Raw genomic sequence first — 15436 nt, forward strand, 5'->3', positions numbered from 1 at the left:
TAGTACTGCACTCGATAAAGGCGAAAAGAAACATCGGTATCTCTACCACCACTAGTCGCGAAGCAAGACGAAAGAAAGAAAGAAGTGAGAAGTGCTTGTGTTTTAACAGAAAAGTTTTATTAAAAAGCCAGGTAAATTTGAAATAGAAAAAATTATTAAAAATAAATATATATTTATTATCGCCATTAAGTGATTTAATTCCCGAAGAGAAGTTTATTCATGGCTTAAAACAACTCCCAAGCCTAGTCTTTTGTGCCTGTGTGCGTGTGTATGTGTAGTTTTTGAATTTCTGTATACCGCTTTGTGGTCTAGACCACAAGTCTGCGAATTAAACAGAATTGAAAATTTGTGAGTTTACCCAGATATTAAAATATATTAATGGAATTGTGTTTTAAATTGCAAATATTCGAATACAAATTTCAAAGACTTGGTCGGCGTCGTTGAGCCGCCGACGCGCGCACACACACATACACATAGGCATACGTATAGAAAAAGGACGCCAAGCACGTTAGTGTGTGTGCGAGCGTAGGTTGGCAAAAATTTGAAATGTTTCTTCGTTTTTTTTTTTTTATATTTTCGAAATGAAAATTCTGTTAAAATGTTAAATTGTAGTTTAAAACATTGTATTATGAGAAAAAAGGATAAACATATTTCATTTTGTGAAATAGTCCGGCTGTATTTGAACAGATTTCCTTTTCACAATTTTGGGTGTGCCGCCTATAATGCGTCGGCGTTGCCACTATGTTCTCGGCCGGTGTCTCTTGTTCACTCCCTCGCTTGCTGTCTCTCTGTTGCCCTTGCTTTATCAGGCATTTCTTCTTGTGTATGGTTCGCTTATCCTTTTTTACTCTTTGTGCTGTCTTTTCTTTTGTGAATTGCCTTGACTTGACTTCATATTTCTTTTTTTTTTTTTCATTGTCGTCTGTTCCCTTTGCCTTGGGAATCATGTTCTTTGTTTGCATTGTACGCCTGATTACACTTGCTAACATGTTTTTAGGCTGGAAAAGCAATACAGTAGAGCGGAAGAAAGAGAAGACAAGACAAGGCAAGGCAAAGCAGTTGCAAAGGCAACATCCTTGTGTAAGGTGCGTGGGGAGTTGATGATATATGTACATATACAAATAAGTGTGTGTGGAAGTTGTTTGCTGCAAGAGTTTTTAAGAGAGCAAGAGAGCTGTTGCTAGTCTCCCCTTTTTGCATTTCAGCTTACTTTTACTTGGCTCCCTCTCTTGGTTATCAGTCGACGTTGTTGTGGTTCTTCTTCATTGTTGAGTTGAGGATCGTTTCTTTCCCCCCATTCGCATTATTATTTATTCTACAGTTTTGTTACGAAAAATTGCGTCGCACTTTTGCAATGCCAGTCCAGGCCAGACCAGGCAAGGCAGGCAGTCAGTCAGCCACCGCCCTAACTGGCGTCGCCGTCGGTACGTGCCTGAGTATTGGTATTGATGTGCCTTCCTCTGTGTTGATGTGTGTGTGTGTGTCGTCCGGTCCTTCACTAAATCTCTGCCGCTGCCTCTGCTTTTGAAGCTGAATTTATGTACATTTCGCATTGATATATGTATTATTAAATACAAATGATTGATTGTCATATGATTAATTTCAGTTAGTAACCCAATTTTGCATCCATTTTTTTTATTGGATTTTGGGATTGGTAATCGCAATATAGTAAAGATAATCTTAAAAAATTAGACTTGGATTTTGATGGAAAAATTTTAAAGAGTTAAATATCACTTTTGGGTAGAAAAAATTTTACTAAAATTTTCCGCCAAGGATCCGCCGCTGCTTAAAGCACTCAAGGCTCGAAATGTATATCAAATTGTATTTCAATGTCAAAACTTTAAATTGTAAAATTTTAAAGTTCGAAAATTTGATAATTAGATATGTGAAATTATTTCAATTGAAATTTTACAGTTCTTCATAGTTTCTTAATTTTGCTGAAATCAAACAATTCAAAATCCAATTTTTGTAATATTATATGTACACAGTATGTATGGATATATTCAAGTTGATTTATTTACATTATGTATCCATATATATATTTTTTTTCCAAAAAGTTTATGCGCTAAGTTTGAAGTTGCTTCAAATTACATAAACATTTTTTGTTGATGCTGAATGTTTAGTTAAAAAAAAACAACGCAAAAAAAAATAATCTTTCGTTATTGTTGTCTTATTTGTATTGTGAATTTTCGTCAACGTTTGCTAAAAAAACCAAATAAACATTGTGGGGCAGTCAAATTCAGTCAGACTGAGGGTGAGGCAGACAGGCAATATGTCCGTCCTCCAATACCGTTAAATATTTTTTTATTTTATTTAATGTGATCGTTGTCAAGTGCGAGTTGCGGTTGATCTCTAATCTCGCCGACTTTAAAATTCCTAATGCATGCAGCAGCAACAACAACAACAGAGACGGAGACAATAGACAGCGCAGCGCCCCCGCTTTAACATATTCTGCTGCGGCATTGATAAGTTTATAGGCCCCAGTGAGTGCTCAGCAGGGGTTGAAAGAAAAGTATAGTTATGTCGACTCTGAAATACCCTTTTGAGGAAAACTACGCCGCCTTCAACTTTCTTTGAGTTTTTATTATATTCTTCATGGAAAAGATTATTTTGAGGATCGTTGAAACTAACGAAATTATTGTAAGCCCTTTAATATACGCTGATGGCCTCCCCATGAATGGGTAATAGGTACAGTAAACCGCAAATATAGAAATTCTATGCCAAATGGCAGAGAGCCTCACATTTTTTCAAATCAAGTCAAATTCGAGCGATATAGGAAGACGAAACGGGGGAACTGTATCAGTTCACTCAACGTGCTGCTATCTTTTTGCTTTTGTTTGTTATTTTTACAATTGATTTTTGTTTGGACAATGAATATATTTCTATACCATGATGAAGATGAAGATGATGATGATAAATACATAAGTGGCCGGTCCGGTCTGCTATGCTGCTAGTTTTGTACCGAATTGGCATTAATTTATAAGCCTATTTATAAACATATGTAAATACAGCCATAAGATTTTAGTTTTTCCACAATCTTCAAGTGGTCGATTTTTCCAAAAACAAAAGTAGGAACATGAAAATCATCTACAAGAATGTGAAACATTTTTTCCGCATAACTCAATTCTCACACAAACACACATGGGCATACTAACAACTTAGTTGAGGATCGTGAATGTTGGAGGGGTGCGGCGCGCGTATTTTGAAACATCTTTCACACAGATGTTTGCATATTATACAACGAAAGAAAGATCAACTGAATGAGACATGGGACATTGGGGTTTCAACACTTGGGTTCAAGATTTGCATTTCAGTCGGACTTTGTGCTTGTGCGACAACTTAAACCGAAGTTGTTCTTAATTCCAGTTTGTAAGAGTCCGCCGCAAATCCCCCTCCCTCGACAACAAGTTTCTGTTTCCATAGATCTTAGGAACAGGAAAATTTGGGATTTTCAAAACCATTTTTTGCAGAGATCACTTTGGCAAATCAATAACTAAGTCAATCTAGAAAGGTTTTTTTTTTTTTAAATTTATGTAAAGTGTCCCTTCCAAAAGTGTCCCTTTTTAACCTGATGGGTAGAGTAATTCCCACATTACTAGAGTTTATTGAATGATTTCAATTTGATTGAGATAAATTTGTGTAGGAAAGGTTCAAAGGGGGCGATAATTGAATAACAATACATGAAAATCTGTTGCACAAATATATTACACTTATAATAATGGAGCGTAAAATATTTTCGGTGGCAAATGCTTTTCACACTTACACACACACACAGACATACATAACGATCCCTCACACATACGCACACCCCCCATAGTCATTCCAATCATTTTCGGATCTTTCTTGATCATTTATAACCCCTCTCTTGATCGAGAGCGCATGTGTACGTACATGGGGGGATGTGGGGTCATTGTGTGCGTTTAATTAGGAGGGATTCAGCGGAGATAGAGAGAGTGAGAGAGAGAGAGCGCGCAGGCAGGGAGAAGGAGTCGCGCGTGAATGGCAAAAATAAAGCAATAAACCATACGCATTGACGCCGTCTTTTGCGCCAAGGCTCATTAGTTTGTTATTGACTAAGTCTGGGTTACAGAAGGCGGGGAAGGGGGAGTACAAGGAGCACAACACCACCAGCAACAAGAATAATAAGAAGAAGAAACAATAAAGGCAACGGGACGACGACAACGACTGCGACTGCGACGACTTTCGCCTTTATCATCGATAAGTGATGATGGTCAATGAATAATGCCTTCGCCCGCATTTCAACTGCTGCTTTCGCTGCTGCTTCTGTTGCCACTGCTGCTTTTGTTATTGTTGTTGTTAGTGTCGTTCGGTGCTGCGCCAACGCTTCCGGCAAGCGATGCGTTTCGTTGCGTCGTTCTTTGTCGTCCACTTCGGGCAAGGCATAAGAAGTTTCTGCTGCTGGTGCTGCCTCTGCTCCCATTGTGTTGTTGTTGTCTGCGATCAAAACTCGCGTCAGTCGTCGTTTGGCGTTTGACTTTAACGGTTCGTTGGCGTTTGTTCATATGCGCGTGTGGATTAGTGAATTTTCACTTTTTCTTTTTTATCTTCTTACCACCCCTACAAAAAAAAAAATAAACGTGTGTCTGCCTGTGTTGGAAATAAGTTTATGTATATATATCTATTTAGTGAGTGTGTTTTAGTTCAAAACGCTTTAATTAGAATCCCAAAACGAAAGCGCTTTTCTATACTTCGCTCTGACGACCACCCGTAACTATCTAAGCAAAAACAAAAAAAGAGGCGACAGAAAAGTAAGTACCGGAAATAGTAACAGAAGCGTCAATCATTTTTCGCCAGTTTTGCCTTATGAATTATGTATTAAAATCCCATTTTACAAAGCTCAAAGTGACTTGAGTGAGGACGTTCTGTGTTCGTGTGTCTTGCTTTGTGAATTTCAAATTAGAAAACTGCGCGCGCGCGCCACTTGCCGCCTGCCTCTACCTGGGACAACTCTATCCATTTGACAAGGCAAACTAATTGGCACCTAGGCCTTTAGCTTTTTATTACTCTTACAATACCAGTACACTCTAACTAAAAAAAAGTGGAAAGAAAAGGTTTATAATATAGAAAAAATATAAATTGTACATACATACTGAAGAAGGAGACCATCGAGAACTAGAAAGAGAGAAACAGGAATATACAGAGTGTATGTATGTTGTTAACCGGTTTTTCAGGGCAACTTTTCTTCTTGCTCTGCAAAGCCGTCTTCATCGTCGATGTCGTCGTCGTCGTCGCCGTTGTGGTCGTTCTTGAGGAGTTGTTGTTGTTATAGTTGGTCATTTGTGGTTATACTATATCCTTTTGGCCAATCAATTTTTGCGTGGTAGAGCGACAAATTTATTGGCACATCATTACACAAAAAAAACTAAATAGAAGAAAAACGAAAACGAGAAAAGAGAAACAAAATAAAGTCCGCCGCCAGTTGTAATAATTTCTCAAGCAGCTCTATTTAGAAATTCATACAACGTACATAACATTGTTGAAATTTTTCAATGCTGATTCCTCCTAATGCCATTTATAGTTCTTAGTTTTTGCGTTTTTGCAAAAATGTATATCGCCCATATACCCACACACTGGAATGCCTCCTCCTTTGCCCTCCTCCGTTGGTTAACCATAAAATTTTATAGCTCTTGCTGATGATTTTATGCGTTTTGCGTCTCATTACTGTTTTCAATGGCTCTTTGGCCTCTCGGTTAATATTTTTTTGTTTTCAAGTGCGTCTGATTTAACGATCTATGCCGCAGCGCGAGTTTCTTGATACCCAAACACACATACACACAAACATTTGACGGCCCAAATATTATGCAGAGTGGCAAAAATGAATAGCGCCAAAAAAAAAAAAAGTAAAATATGAACGAGATATGATTAAAATCAGTTTATCTCTCTTCTTTTGCTGCTAATGGAAAAAGGCACGTCTAGAAAGTGTATATATAGTAAAAGTTAATGTTTGCCCAAGTTCACTTTTATTTTCTTGAAATTTTTCTTTTGTTTGACTTGTGCTTGTCGCTTGTCAGTCAGATTTTACAGACAAAACTGGCAGCTTTTTTAAGTACCACATAATCTTCTATCATCATATCTAGTTCGTATGGTGTGGTTCTAGATCACGTAATAAAAACTGTATCAATTCTAAAGAAAACTAACTCCAAGAAACCTAAAGTAAATAAGCTTGAATTAATGGTTTTTAAATTGGACTATATTTATATACAAAATTTGTTTTCGGAAACATACTATAAACGTTATTGATGAAGTATATAATTTCACTTACTGTATCAAATGTCAATATACAGCTCTTTACCTAGTTTTCACCCTATTTATTTGTCTCAATATTAGTTTCTGATGGCATCATACTTTATATTTGATTTACTTTACTCAATTGTACTTAGTTTTATGTTACAAGTAAATCCCCATTTTCTTTGTTTCTTCTGAATCAGCACGAATGCAATTGCTGATATGGAATGATGATTAAATCAGTTCTCGTCCAGCATTTTACGTTTAACTGAAATATATGAAAGACCACCCACCCCCTACTCCCCACCACCCACACTGATATTGATGAAATTCATTCGTTTGGTTCCTGTTGGAGATTTCCTTCTATAGAAATACAATTTCCTCTATGACTATGTTTGTTTATCTACTATGAATTTGGATTGGTTTCGGGTTCTGATAGCAGCAAGCAGCAAACTAGAAGCAAGCGGGCTCTATCTATCTATACATACGTACATATGTAGGTACCGTTAGCAAGCAATAAGGTTCTTTTTTTCGGTTATGTATTATATTATATCAAAAAGAGAAAAGAAACAGAAATTGTAAAGACACTCACACTCATGCAGAGATACACTTAGGAGGAACAAGCATAAGAACGTATGTCCAATTGACCGGAAATGATAATTGAAAAGAATATTTTCTCTTTTACTTTAGGGTTTGTCGTCGTCGTAGTTGTTGTTGTTGTTATTGTTGTAAGTATTTGTGTTGTGTATCTACTTGTTACTAATTATGGAATGCATTCAGTTTACGGTATCGTTTTCAAGAACAATTATATATCCGGTGGTTACTTGAGTGAATGAGTGGGACGCAGTCGTCCATCCGTCCAATATGTCGAACAGACAGCAGTAAAACGACCAACCACGCACCTCCTAATGAAAATTTGCTGGCAGAAAAATCTATCTTTCTTTTTTTTCGCACGGATTTTGCTCTTTCTTGTGGGCGGTTTGCAATTAAATTGGGAAATGCTTCCTCCATAAATTCCAACAGAGCCGGATTGAGGGGACACACAGTAATAGTAATTGATAGGGCCATAAATTTTAATGGAGTTTACAGAAATGTTCCTTGTTTTGCAAAACAGACGTTAAATTTCTTAAATTCCGATTGATATCGTACACATTTTTTCTCTAAAAGTAAAATAATATTGCATCAATATTTGGCCAACTGTTGAGCAGTTTGTTTGCGCTTTTTTCGAACTAAATATCGATTAGGAATCTCAAATAATTTGTACTATTCTTTAGAATTCATTACCCACATGGGGGCATACCAAAAAATTTGGAATGTCTGTATCAAAATTATTTTCAGAATATTTACAATTAAATGTAATTGATATGAAAAGCAATTGCAAATGTTTTTCGCCTCTCCCCTTTCATGTAATCCGGCCCTGATCTTTTTGTGGAATGCACACACAGCTCACAGGCTGTGAGACTGATTAATATTTAGGCGTGGCTTATCAGTCGAGAGATGGATGGAATGCATCAGCAGTCACCGAGATGCTGCTGCTGCTGCACTTCGCTCCTTCTACTTAAGGCTGAAGTCTCTTTTTGTCAGCCAATGTTTGGCTGATTGAAGGAAAAACTTTCCACTCAATTGAATGAGAGAAAGAGAGAGAGAAAAAATTAGAGCGAGAGAGAGATAGGGAGAAAGAGAGCTTGATTAGTTTATAAAAGTTCAATTGTACGGGTGCTCATGCACTTAGGGTTCCGTTATTATATTTCTTTTCTATGTGCGTTTCTTCACTTCAATTTTAATTGTACAACAATGCGTTTTTGTATAGAGTTGTGTGTGTGAGAGATCTTTGAGATATGTTGCCAGTGATCTTGCAGATAGATCGCTCAACCAAATGGTATGCTCACATGAAATTAATGTTTGACCAGTTGGTCACTCAGGCAGTTCGACAGGCAAACAGACAGCCAGCCCAAGAGACCGCCCGCTCTCTGACCAGCCGGCCGGCCGGCTCAACATTCCAACGCAATCAATTTAATTTACGTCTCAATGGGGAGAAGAAGAGAAGAGAAAAAAGGCTATTGTGCGAGCAGAGGGAGGGGATGATGGAAGTGATGTACAACAGCTTCAAGTGTCAAAATTGATAGACACACACAAACACACACACACACGCATACACATTGAGCTTCTCTTTGTGTTGCATTTTTAACACACTTCATTGTTGATAAATGCGCTTTTATTTATAGATTGAGCCCCCGTCGCATATCCCCTGCTCCACTTCCCCTCGTCCAGTTGCCTCTTTCTCTGCCTGTTGGTGGTGTTTTCATTTGTCGTTTCGTTTACTTAGCACGAAAGGCGCGGCCGCGGCCTACCAGGCAATGCGTATGCGTGTGAAAGCATATGTGCATATGTATGTATGTATGTATAAGTGTGTATGTGTGTGTGGCATGTCAAAAGTCATGTCTAAATTGAATTTAACTAATAATAAAAAAAGACAGACCCACAATTGAAACGGCAGTCCCAAGTGCCCATTAAAGTTATATTAATAGATTACAAATTTAACTTTCTCGTTTCATCAAGGCATCTTGAGAGTTTTTATGCATTTTCAATAGTAAATACACCAATTAGCCAGACAACAAGTTTTAGGAAACCTTCTGACCTGTGACCTTTACGTATCTTAATAAGCTCCGTGTTCCTGTAGGTTTTTTCTTCTCAATATTCAACAAATACTCAACAGAAGTTTCATAAGTTCGTAATATTCGTGGATCTTAAGCGTTTACTCGCTGTCTCGAATTAAAATCAAGGATTCGTTTTTTGAAAGGCTCCCTTTAAGATAAGTTTGCAGTACTCTGCGTTTCTACTATACTTAGTAGAAACCCTAGCGATTAATTACTTAGTTTTGTAAGGCATACTTATGACTAGGGAAAAATCTGGTGTATAATTTCGCAAAAACTTTGCCCATGCGTTTGAAATTTGTGTGGTTTTTTTTTTTTGACATCTGGCAACTCGCGCTTTTTTACTCTCCTTTACATCCTTTTTGCTCTCATTTTGCCCTTTTGGGCCTCGCACAATTTATTTTCACACGCCCGCTTTGATAGAGCGGCCAACGACGCCGCTGCTTGGTTGTCATGGCAACGACAACAACAACAACAACAAGAACGTGGTACAATGACCAGAACCGTTAATGTTATTGTTGTGTAATGCAACTACATACACAATACTACCCTCTAAGCAGTCCTTTGATCCCTCTCTCTCTCTCTCTCTCTCCCTCACGCGCTTTCAATGTCCTTTTTGCTTTGGATGCGTCATGTCCTGCCTGCCCATGCATCGTTTCTTTTTTTTTCGGTGGTTGCCAACCTAAGGAAGGGGCAGTTGGGGTGTTTGGTTTAAGCATATTTGGGCAATTACTCATCGAAGCTTTTGCATAGTCAAAAGAAAAAAAAACAAACTTTAATTTCAAATGAAACGTCTCGAGTTCAAATTTAATTGTTTGGTCTTACGTATGTACTCACACACACACACACACAAACATATATGTATCTACACTACTAGTGTATGTAGGTAGAATAGGTTCGTTGAACTTGAAATTTGATGTCTTTTTTGTGTCTCGTGTTTAATCGTCGGATTTGACTACTATTGGATGAGTTTCTGAGGTGATTCTATATCACAGAGGGTTTCGGTGACTGCTGTTCCATTTTCCTTTACGTTGGTATTTTAATTGATATTTGTAAACCGTAAATAAAACAACAAATTTGCTATATTTTCCATATTGTTTTTACAAGTGTCTTGAAATTGACTCACATTGTTTTCAATTGAAAACCGCAATGAGTCACTAGCTAGGTATGGCCAGAAGCAAAGGGCCCTAGAGGTAGGTTGGTATGTACATAGGTAGATCTCTTACTGAATCCACGCACGTGCTTGGATAAGAATTGCCACAGCCATCGTCCGCCCCCATGAGTTGAGGAAGAGACGAGGCTGCTGTGCTCTCTGTTGATACACTTGAGCAGAGAAAAACAGCTGTAGCCTGCATTTGCCGCCATTTTTTTCCTTTGTTGCCTTGCCTCGGGGAGGAGCAACACCCTCTTTAGCCTGAACAACCCCTAAAACCAAAAAAGAAAACGAAAAATGCCAACTTTTTGCCACATTTTTGCCGCTCCCTCTGCAGCCGGCCGCCCCATCACCTTCATGTTGGCTTGCTACGGTTTCTGTTTCATTTACTTTTTATGTGTAATTCGATTTTAAAAAAGTGACGCATTGCCGCCTGCCGCCGCCTGCATGTTTTGTGTCGGAAGAACCAATCCGTCGCCACCGCCGCCGCACCCTTCCATAGTCTCTCTCTCTTTCGCTGTAGTCTACCATATCTGAGTTTTCTGTCGTCTGTTGTTTTACGAGCGTGTGCTGATGGATTTGAATGATTCATTTTAATCGGCGCGGCAATTGTTTACCATTTTGCCATTATGGCGCGCTTGCCCTTATTTAAGCATTGATAACATTAAGGAAATCCTTCGAATGTCCATTCCCCTCGTATTCAAATCAGGCCAAAAAGCAGCAAAGATTGCTGCCAACTACATTTGCAAACTTGCTAGCTAATTGTAAATGTCAAATTTAAAAATAAAATGCGCAAATTAAACTAAAATAAAATGTGATATTGTACCCAATCCCAAGAAATGCGTCTTGTGTCTGTGACGTCTTTGTGGCGCGCTGATAAGTGGAAAATTGGGTGTGACTTGAAATACGAAAAAACAAAAACACGTCAAGCAAAAGTACTTTATTTTCACAAAATTTTTACGTCTTGGGTGAAATGGATTTTGTTGATCCTTAAATGAACATCTAAATTTGGATATCATTTTTAAATCAGATTTTACACAAAACTCTAGACGAAAACACTAAACATAGGTGTATCTAATAATTTTATTTTGTATTCAAAATTTATTTTAGACCAAACTATATATACACATATAGAAACAACTAAAGAGGACCAATAAAAAATCAACAAAAATGGGAAAAGCTCAAAGCAAGCGTTCAATTGATATTACCACCGATCCCAAGAAGGTTGGCGAGGGTGACGAAGTGGCAGGCAAAGTGGAGAAAATCGAGGATGTGGATCAGAAAGTCGGTGATGGTGCAGCAGCAACACCACCACTAAATGGCGATGCAGCCACTCCCAAAGAGGGAGAAGCAGCGAGTACTGAGGTAGGCAAAAAAAAAAAAAAGAAACAAACAAAATGTGTTGACAATTTTGTATATTTTAAAATTCCAATATTAAATGTAGAAAAAGGACACGGAAGACCATTCTGAAAATGACAAAGATTTGACAACCGAGAAGAGTGCAAGTGATGCCAAGGGAGAAAGTGGTGAAGGTGGTGCTGCTGGTGATGCAGCAGCTGAAACGTCAAAGGATGAGGCGGCTGTTGCTGCTGGATCACCCAAGGATGCGGCCGGAGCAGAGGAGATCTCACCACTTGCTGATGAAAGCATCAAATCCAAGTCGAAGAAAGATAAGGTTAAAAAGAAATGGTCGTTCCGAAGCATTTCATTTGGCAAAAAGGATAAACAAAAGCCAGCGAAAACAGAGGAACCTGTCTCACCAACAGCGGCAGCTGCTGCCAGTCCCGAAGCATCTCCAGCAGCAGCTGAAGGAGTCCCAGCTGAGCCTACAACAAACGGTGACGCCGCCGCCCCAGAGCAGCCAAAAGAAGAGGCGGCATCCGTAGAGGTAAATAGATTACTTAACGAATTGTCCAGTAAATCCAAGTTAATACTTAAATCCCTATAGCAAGCGACGCCCAAGGATGAAGTAAAACCAGTTGAGAATGGTTCGGCCACTGCACAAGAGCAAGAAGCGGCCAATGGAGGAGGAGATGAGAAAAGGCCACTAACACCACCTACTACAATTGAGGAGACAGCCACCAAGCCTGAAGAAATCACTGCCAGCACCACAGAGTCCACAACCGAAACTGCCGCGAAGGAACCACTAAATACTGCCACTGAAGTTGTGACCAATGGTCATGGCTCCGCCACCACCGAAGAGGTTCTGACCAATGGCGAAAAGAATGGACTGGCCAGCGATGAATCGCCAGTGGCTGAATCGGTTAACATTCCAAGCAAAGTCGACGACCTTGAGGAGCCACATCAAAATGGCACAAATGGCACTGCCACGCCTCCTCCCACACCCGTTGCTGTCGCTGCTCCTGCCGCTGAATCCGAGGCCGAGCAAATCAAGAACAAGTCGCAAATTGAGGTAAACCAAATAGACATCACACCCTCTAACAACAACGCACACAACAACAACGACACTGTAAATACGAGTACAAAAACATTAACAACAACAGAAACAGAAACCACCGAAACAACAATAATAACAACAGCCACTGAGACTGAAACCACCATTGCAGCCGCAGATTTAGTTCAGACCCTAACCAACACCACCACAAATACAGTCCCAACAATCCCACCACCTAGCCACACCACTGACACCAACAACACAAACATCACAGATACTTTGCCAGGCGAAGAAGAAGAACAAGTGGTCCAAGCAATTATTGCAGCGGTTAGTAGTGAGGCCGATGCCGAAGGTTTCGTTGTGGTGTCGACTGCTGCTGACCCAGTAGTAGATCAAAAAAACGACTCCAGCGATGTTAGCCCCAAGTCAGAATCATCCGTTGAACCCGTGACAGAATCCGTCGTTCTAACCGAAGCAAGCAATCCTCCTCCATTGCCAAAGTCTCCACCGCCATCTCGTGTTTCGGCTTTTGCCTTAGCTGAAGAGGATGATGATGATGCCGCCACGGCCGACGACGCCGTACCAGCATCTCCAGAAGCTCCAGAAACTATTGACAATGAAAAGCTCCCTGTCCAAGAAGAAGAAGATGATAAGAACACAGAAATCGAGAAAATTGAAAGTGAAGCAAAAGATCTATCAATTGAAATCGAACATCAAGCTCAGATCATTGTTGATGAGATAACCGAACAGGCAGCCGAAATTGTTAAATGCGAGCAAGACAACAAAGAGGAAGCACAGATTGAGGAAGAAACAAAGCATCTGATTAACGAAGATCTAATCTCGAATGAAATTCGTGAAGTTCTCCCCGAAGCGGCTCCAATTGTTGCAGTAGAGGAAGATGCTGAGGAGACTACCCCTGCTAATGGCGAAGCTGATGAAGATAAGAGTAGATTGCCCGAAAACGAAGTGAAACAGCAAGTGCCGGAGGAAGTTACTGATGCGCAAACTGAACACGATAAACTTGAGATAAGCATTGATCAAATAGCCGAAAAACTTGAGGCATTGCCGCGACTTAATGGAGATCATGATGATGATGATGCTGAAGCTAATGATGAAGATGATCTTAACGAATTAGATAGAAACAATAAGGTGAATAATTAGCATACAGAACTCACTTTTACCACGCTCGTCCCGCTGCTCTACAAGGAGTGCCACCAACCATCACCAAAGCCATCAACCAGTGTGCTCTACTATTCCCTGTCTCTCTATGCTACTATTACTACTACTACTACTACCAGTATTACTTACATCGCTCGTCCTTTGCTTTTATACTACCACAAATTTATGTACATCATTTGTTTGTTAATAGAGAGCTTTTGGATCGGTTGAATATTAAGCCAAAGCCTAGATATTGCTTCTTTCTGCTTAGTCCAATGTAGTCTGCCATAAATATTGATCTCATGGTGATGGATTCACCTCACTCCAGGCCTCCTTTATGTTGGCTCTAACAATTGTTTTGGCCTGGTCATCTTGTTCTACTTTAATACATACATATGTCTCTCTCTTTTCCCTCTCTGTACATTTAACTTAACGGTTCATTTATTGTTTTCAGGGTTTGCAATCGAAATCAATTTCAGTTTCATTTAAGATCATTTTTATTGCTTTAAACTAAAATTAGTTTCGGTTGCATTGCCTGTGTTTAATTTTTGTCTTATGCATGGAATGTAAAGTGAATGGAAAAAACGATTGTAAACTGTATAATGTATTCTATATGCACGTCAACTAAAAAACAATAATTCGACGCTTAACAGCATTCATCCTAATCCTAAAAGCACACAACAATCCATATCCTTCCCATCCTTATCAGACACACCCACACACACACCACACGTACACACACAAACGCCACTACACACGCACACTCACATACCTACATACACTCAAACCAATACAAGTCTGTTTTAACAAATCTGTTTGGCCGCAGTAACTCACTAAAAACAAATAATAAACCAAAAGACCTACATAAACCGTACTTACCATTTTTGGAGGGGGTCTCGCCCCCCACCCAACCATCTCTTTGGCAAATATTTACATTGAAACTGCTTTTACTATTAAATTTTTTGTACTATTTTTTTGCGTCGTCTCCATCCTTTGATTGTATTTTTTTTTTTCTCAAGGTGAATTCTATTTGTAACTTTAAATCATGTTGTTGTTGTGCTTTGAGTTTCTTTTCGAACCCCCCACTACATAACTACATTGTTTGTTTTTACATTATTAATGTTTTAATTGTTTTCCTTTAGTCCGGTATACTAATGAAATATCTTTCTTTTCTCTATTCACTTAGGATATCACCAAGGATCTGAAGGAAAAGAATGCTGCGGCAGCAGATGTTACAACACAGGAACTGCCCGTTACATGCGAATAATCCTACTCATAATTATTATATATATTACATATTATTAAAAAAAAAAAAACAAACAAAAATAAGAAGAAAGTAAAGCAAAAAAACAACAAAATGATTAAAGAAACAGAACAACAAAAGAACGCAACGTAAAATAGCAACAACAATTACACAAGATAAACGAGAGAAAAAAGGAAAAAAAAAAACAAAAAGTAAAATACATTTTTTAATATTTACATATTTTAATCATTTTTGTACGAACTTCATATCCCTAATCCAAGATTACAACAACAATTATTCAAGAAAAAGGGGAAAAAAAAAAAAACAATGATAAGAAAAAGAAAACAAAAGAGAGTAGTCAGAGTTTTGATACAAATTTGTCAGCATCTCCATCAGCTCGTCCACCCCCCATCTGCCGCCCCATTAAAACACTGTCAGCCCACCCCATACAAGCAAAACTGTGGTTCTCTTTATCTCACTCTCTCTCTCTCTCTCTCTCTCTGTATATCTATGTATCCAGTGTTGTGGTGTAACTGAGAAGGAATTCCATCCTAGGATCCCTATTGTCTGAACTCCTTACGCATATG

The 15436-nt window shown here is 38.8% G+C and overlaps 1 protein-coding gene across 3 annotated transcripts; it reads left to right on the forward strand.

The window, feature by feature from the left end:
* Nucleotides 1-5: 5 nt before the first annotated feature.
* On the forward strand, nt 6-15157 carry Akap200 (A kinase anchor protein 200). 3 transcript variants are annotated; one of them, XM_068295655.1, is made up of 5 exons: nt 6-131; nt 11164-11418; nt 11498-11941; nt 12002-13597; nt 14793-15157. In XM_068295655.1, the coding sequence occupies exons 2-5, from the start codon at nt 11224-11226 to the stop codon at nt 14871-14873; spliced, it is 2316 nt and encodes a 771-aa protein (XP_068151756.1). In that variant the 5' UTR covers nt 6-131; nt 11164-11223; the 3' UTR covers nt 14874-15157. The 3 variants fall into 3 exon arrangements, with proteins under 3 accessions (XP_068151756.1, XP_068151758.1, XP_068151757.1); XM_068295657.1 differs by having other exon boundaries at nt 12002-12466; XM_068295656.1 differs by lacking the exon at nt 6-131 and adding an exon at nt 4545-4769.
* Nucleotides 15158-15436: the final 279 nt, after the last annotated feature.

The sequence above is a fragment of the Drosophila tropicalis genome, unplaced genomic scaffold, assembly GCF_018151085.1.
Source record: "Drosophila tropicalis isolate 14030-0801.00 unplaced genomic scaffold, ASM1815108v1 contig_845, whole genome shotgun sequence".
Taxonomy (NCBI): Eukaryota; Metazoa; Arthropoda; class Insecta; order Diptera; family Drosophilidae; genus Drosophila; species Drosophila tropicalis.

Excerpts from the sequence above, each read along its gene's own strand:
- Akap200 (XM_068295655.1), top strand. The coding sequence starts at position 11,224 with ATGGGAAAAGCTCAAAGCAAGCGTTCAATTGATATTACCACCGATCCC. Across the intron at positions 11,419-11,497 it reads GAGAAGCAGCGAGTACTGAG|AAAAAGGACACGGAAGACCA; the intron begins GTAGGCAAAAAA and ends TATTAAATGTAG. Across the intron at positions 13,598-14,792 it reads AATTAGATAGAAACAATAAG|GATATCACCAAGGATCTGAA; the intron begins GTGAATAATTAG and ends CTATTCACTTAG.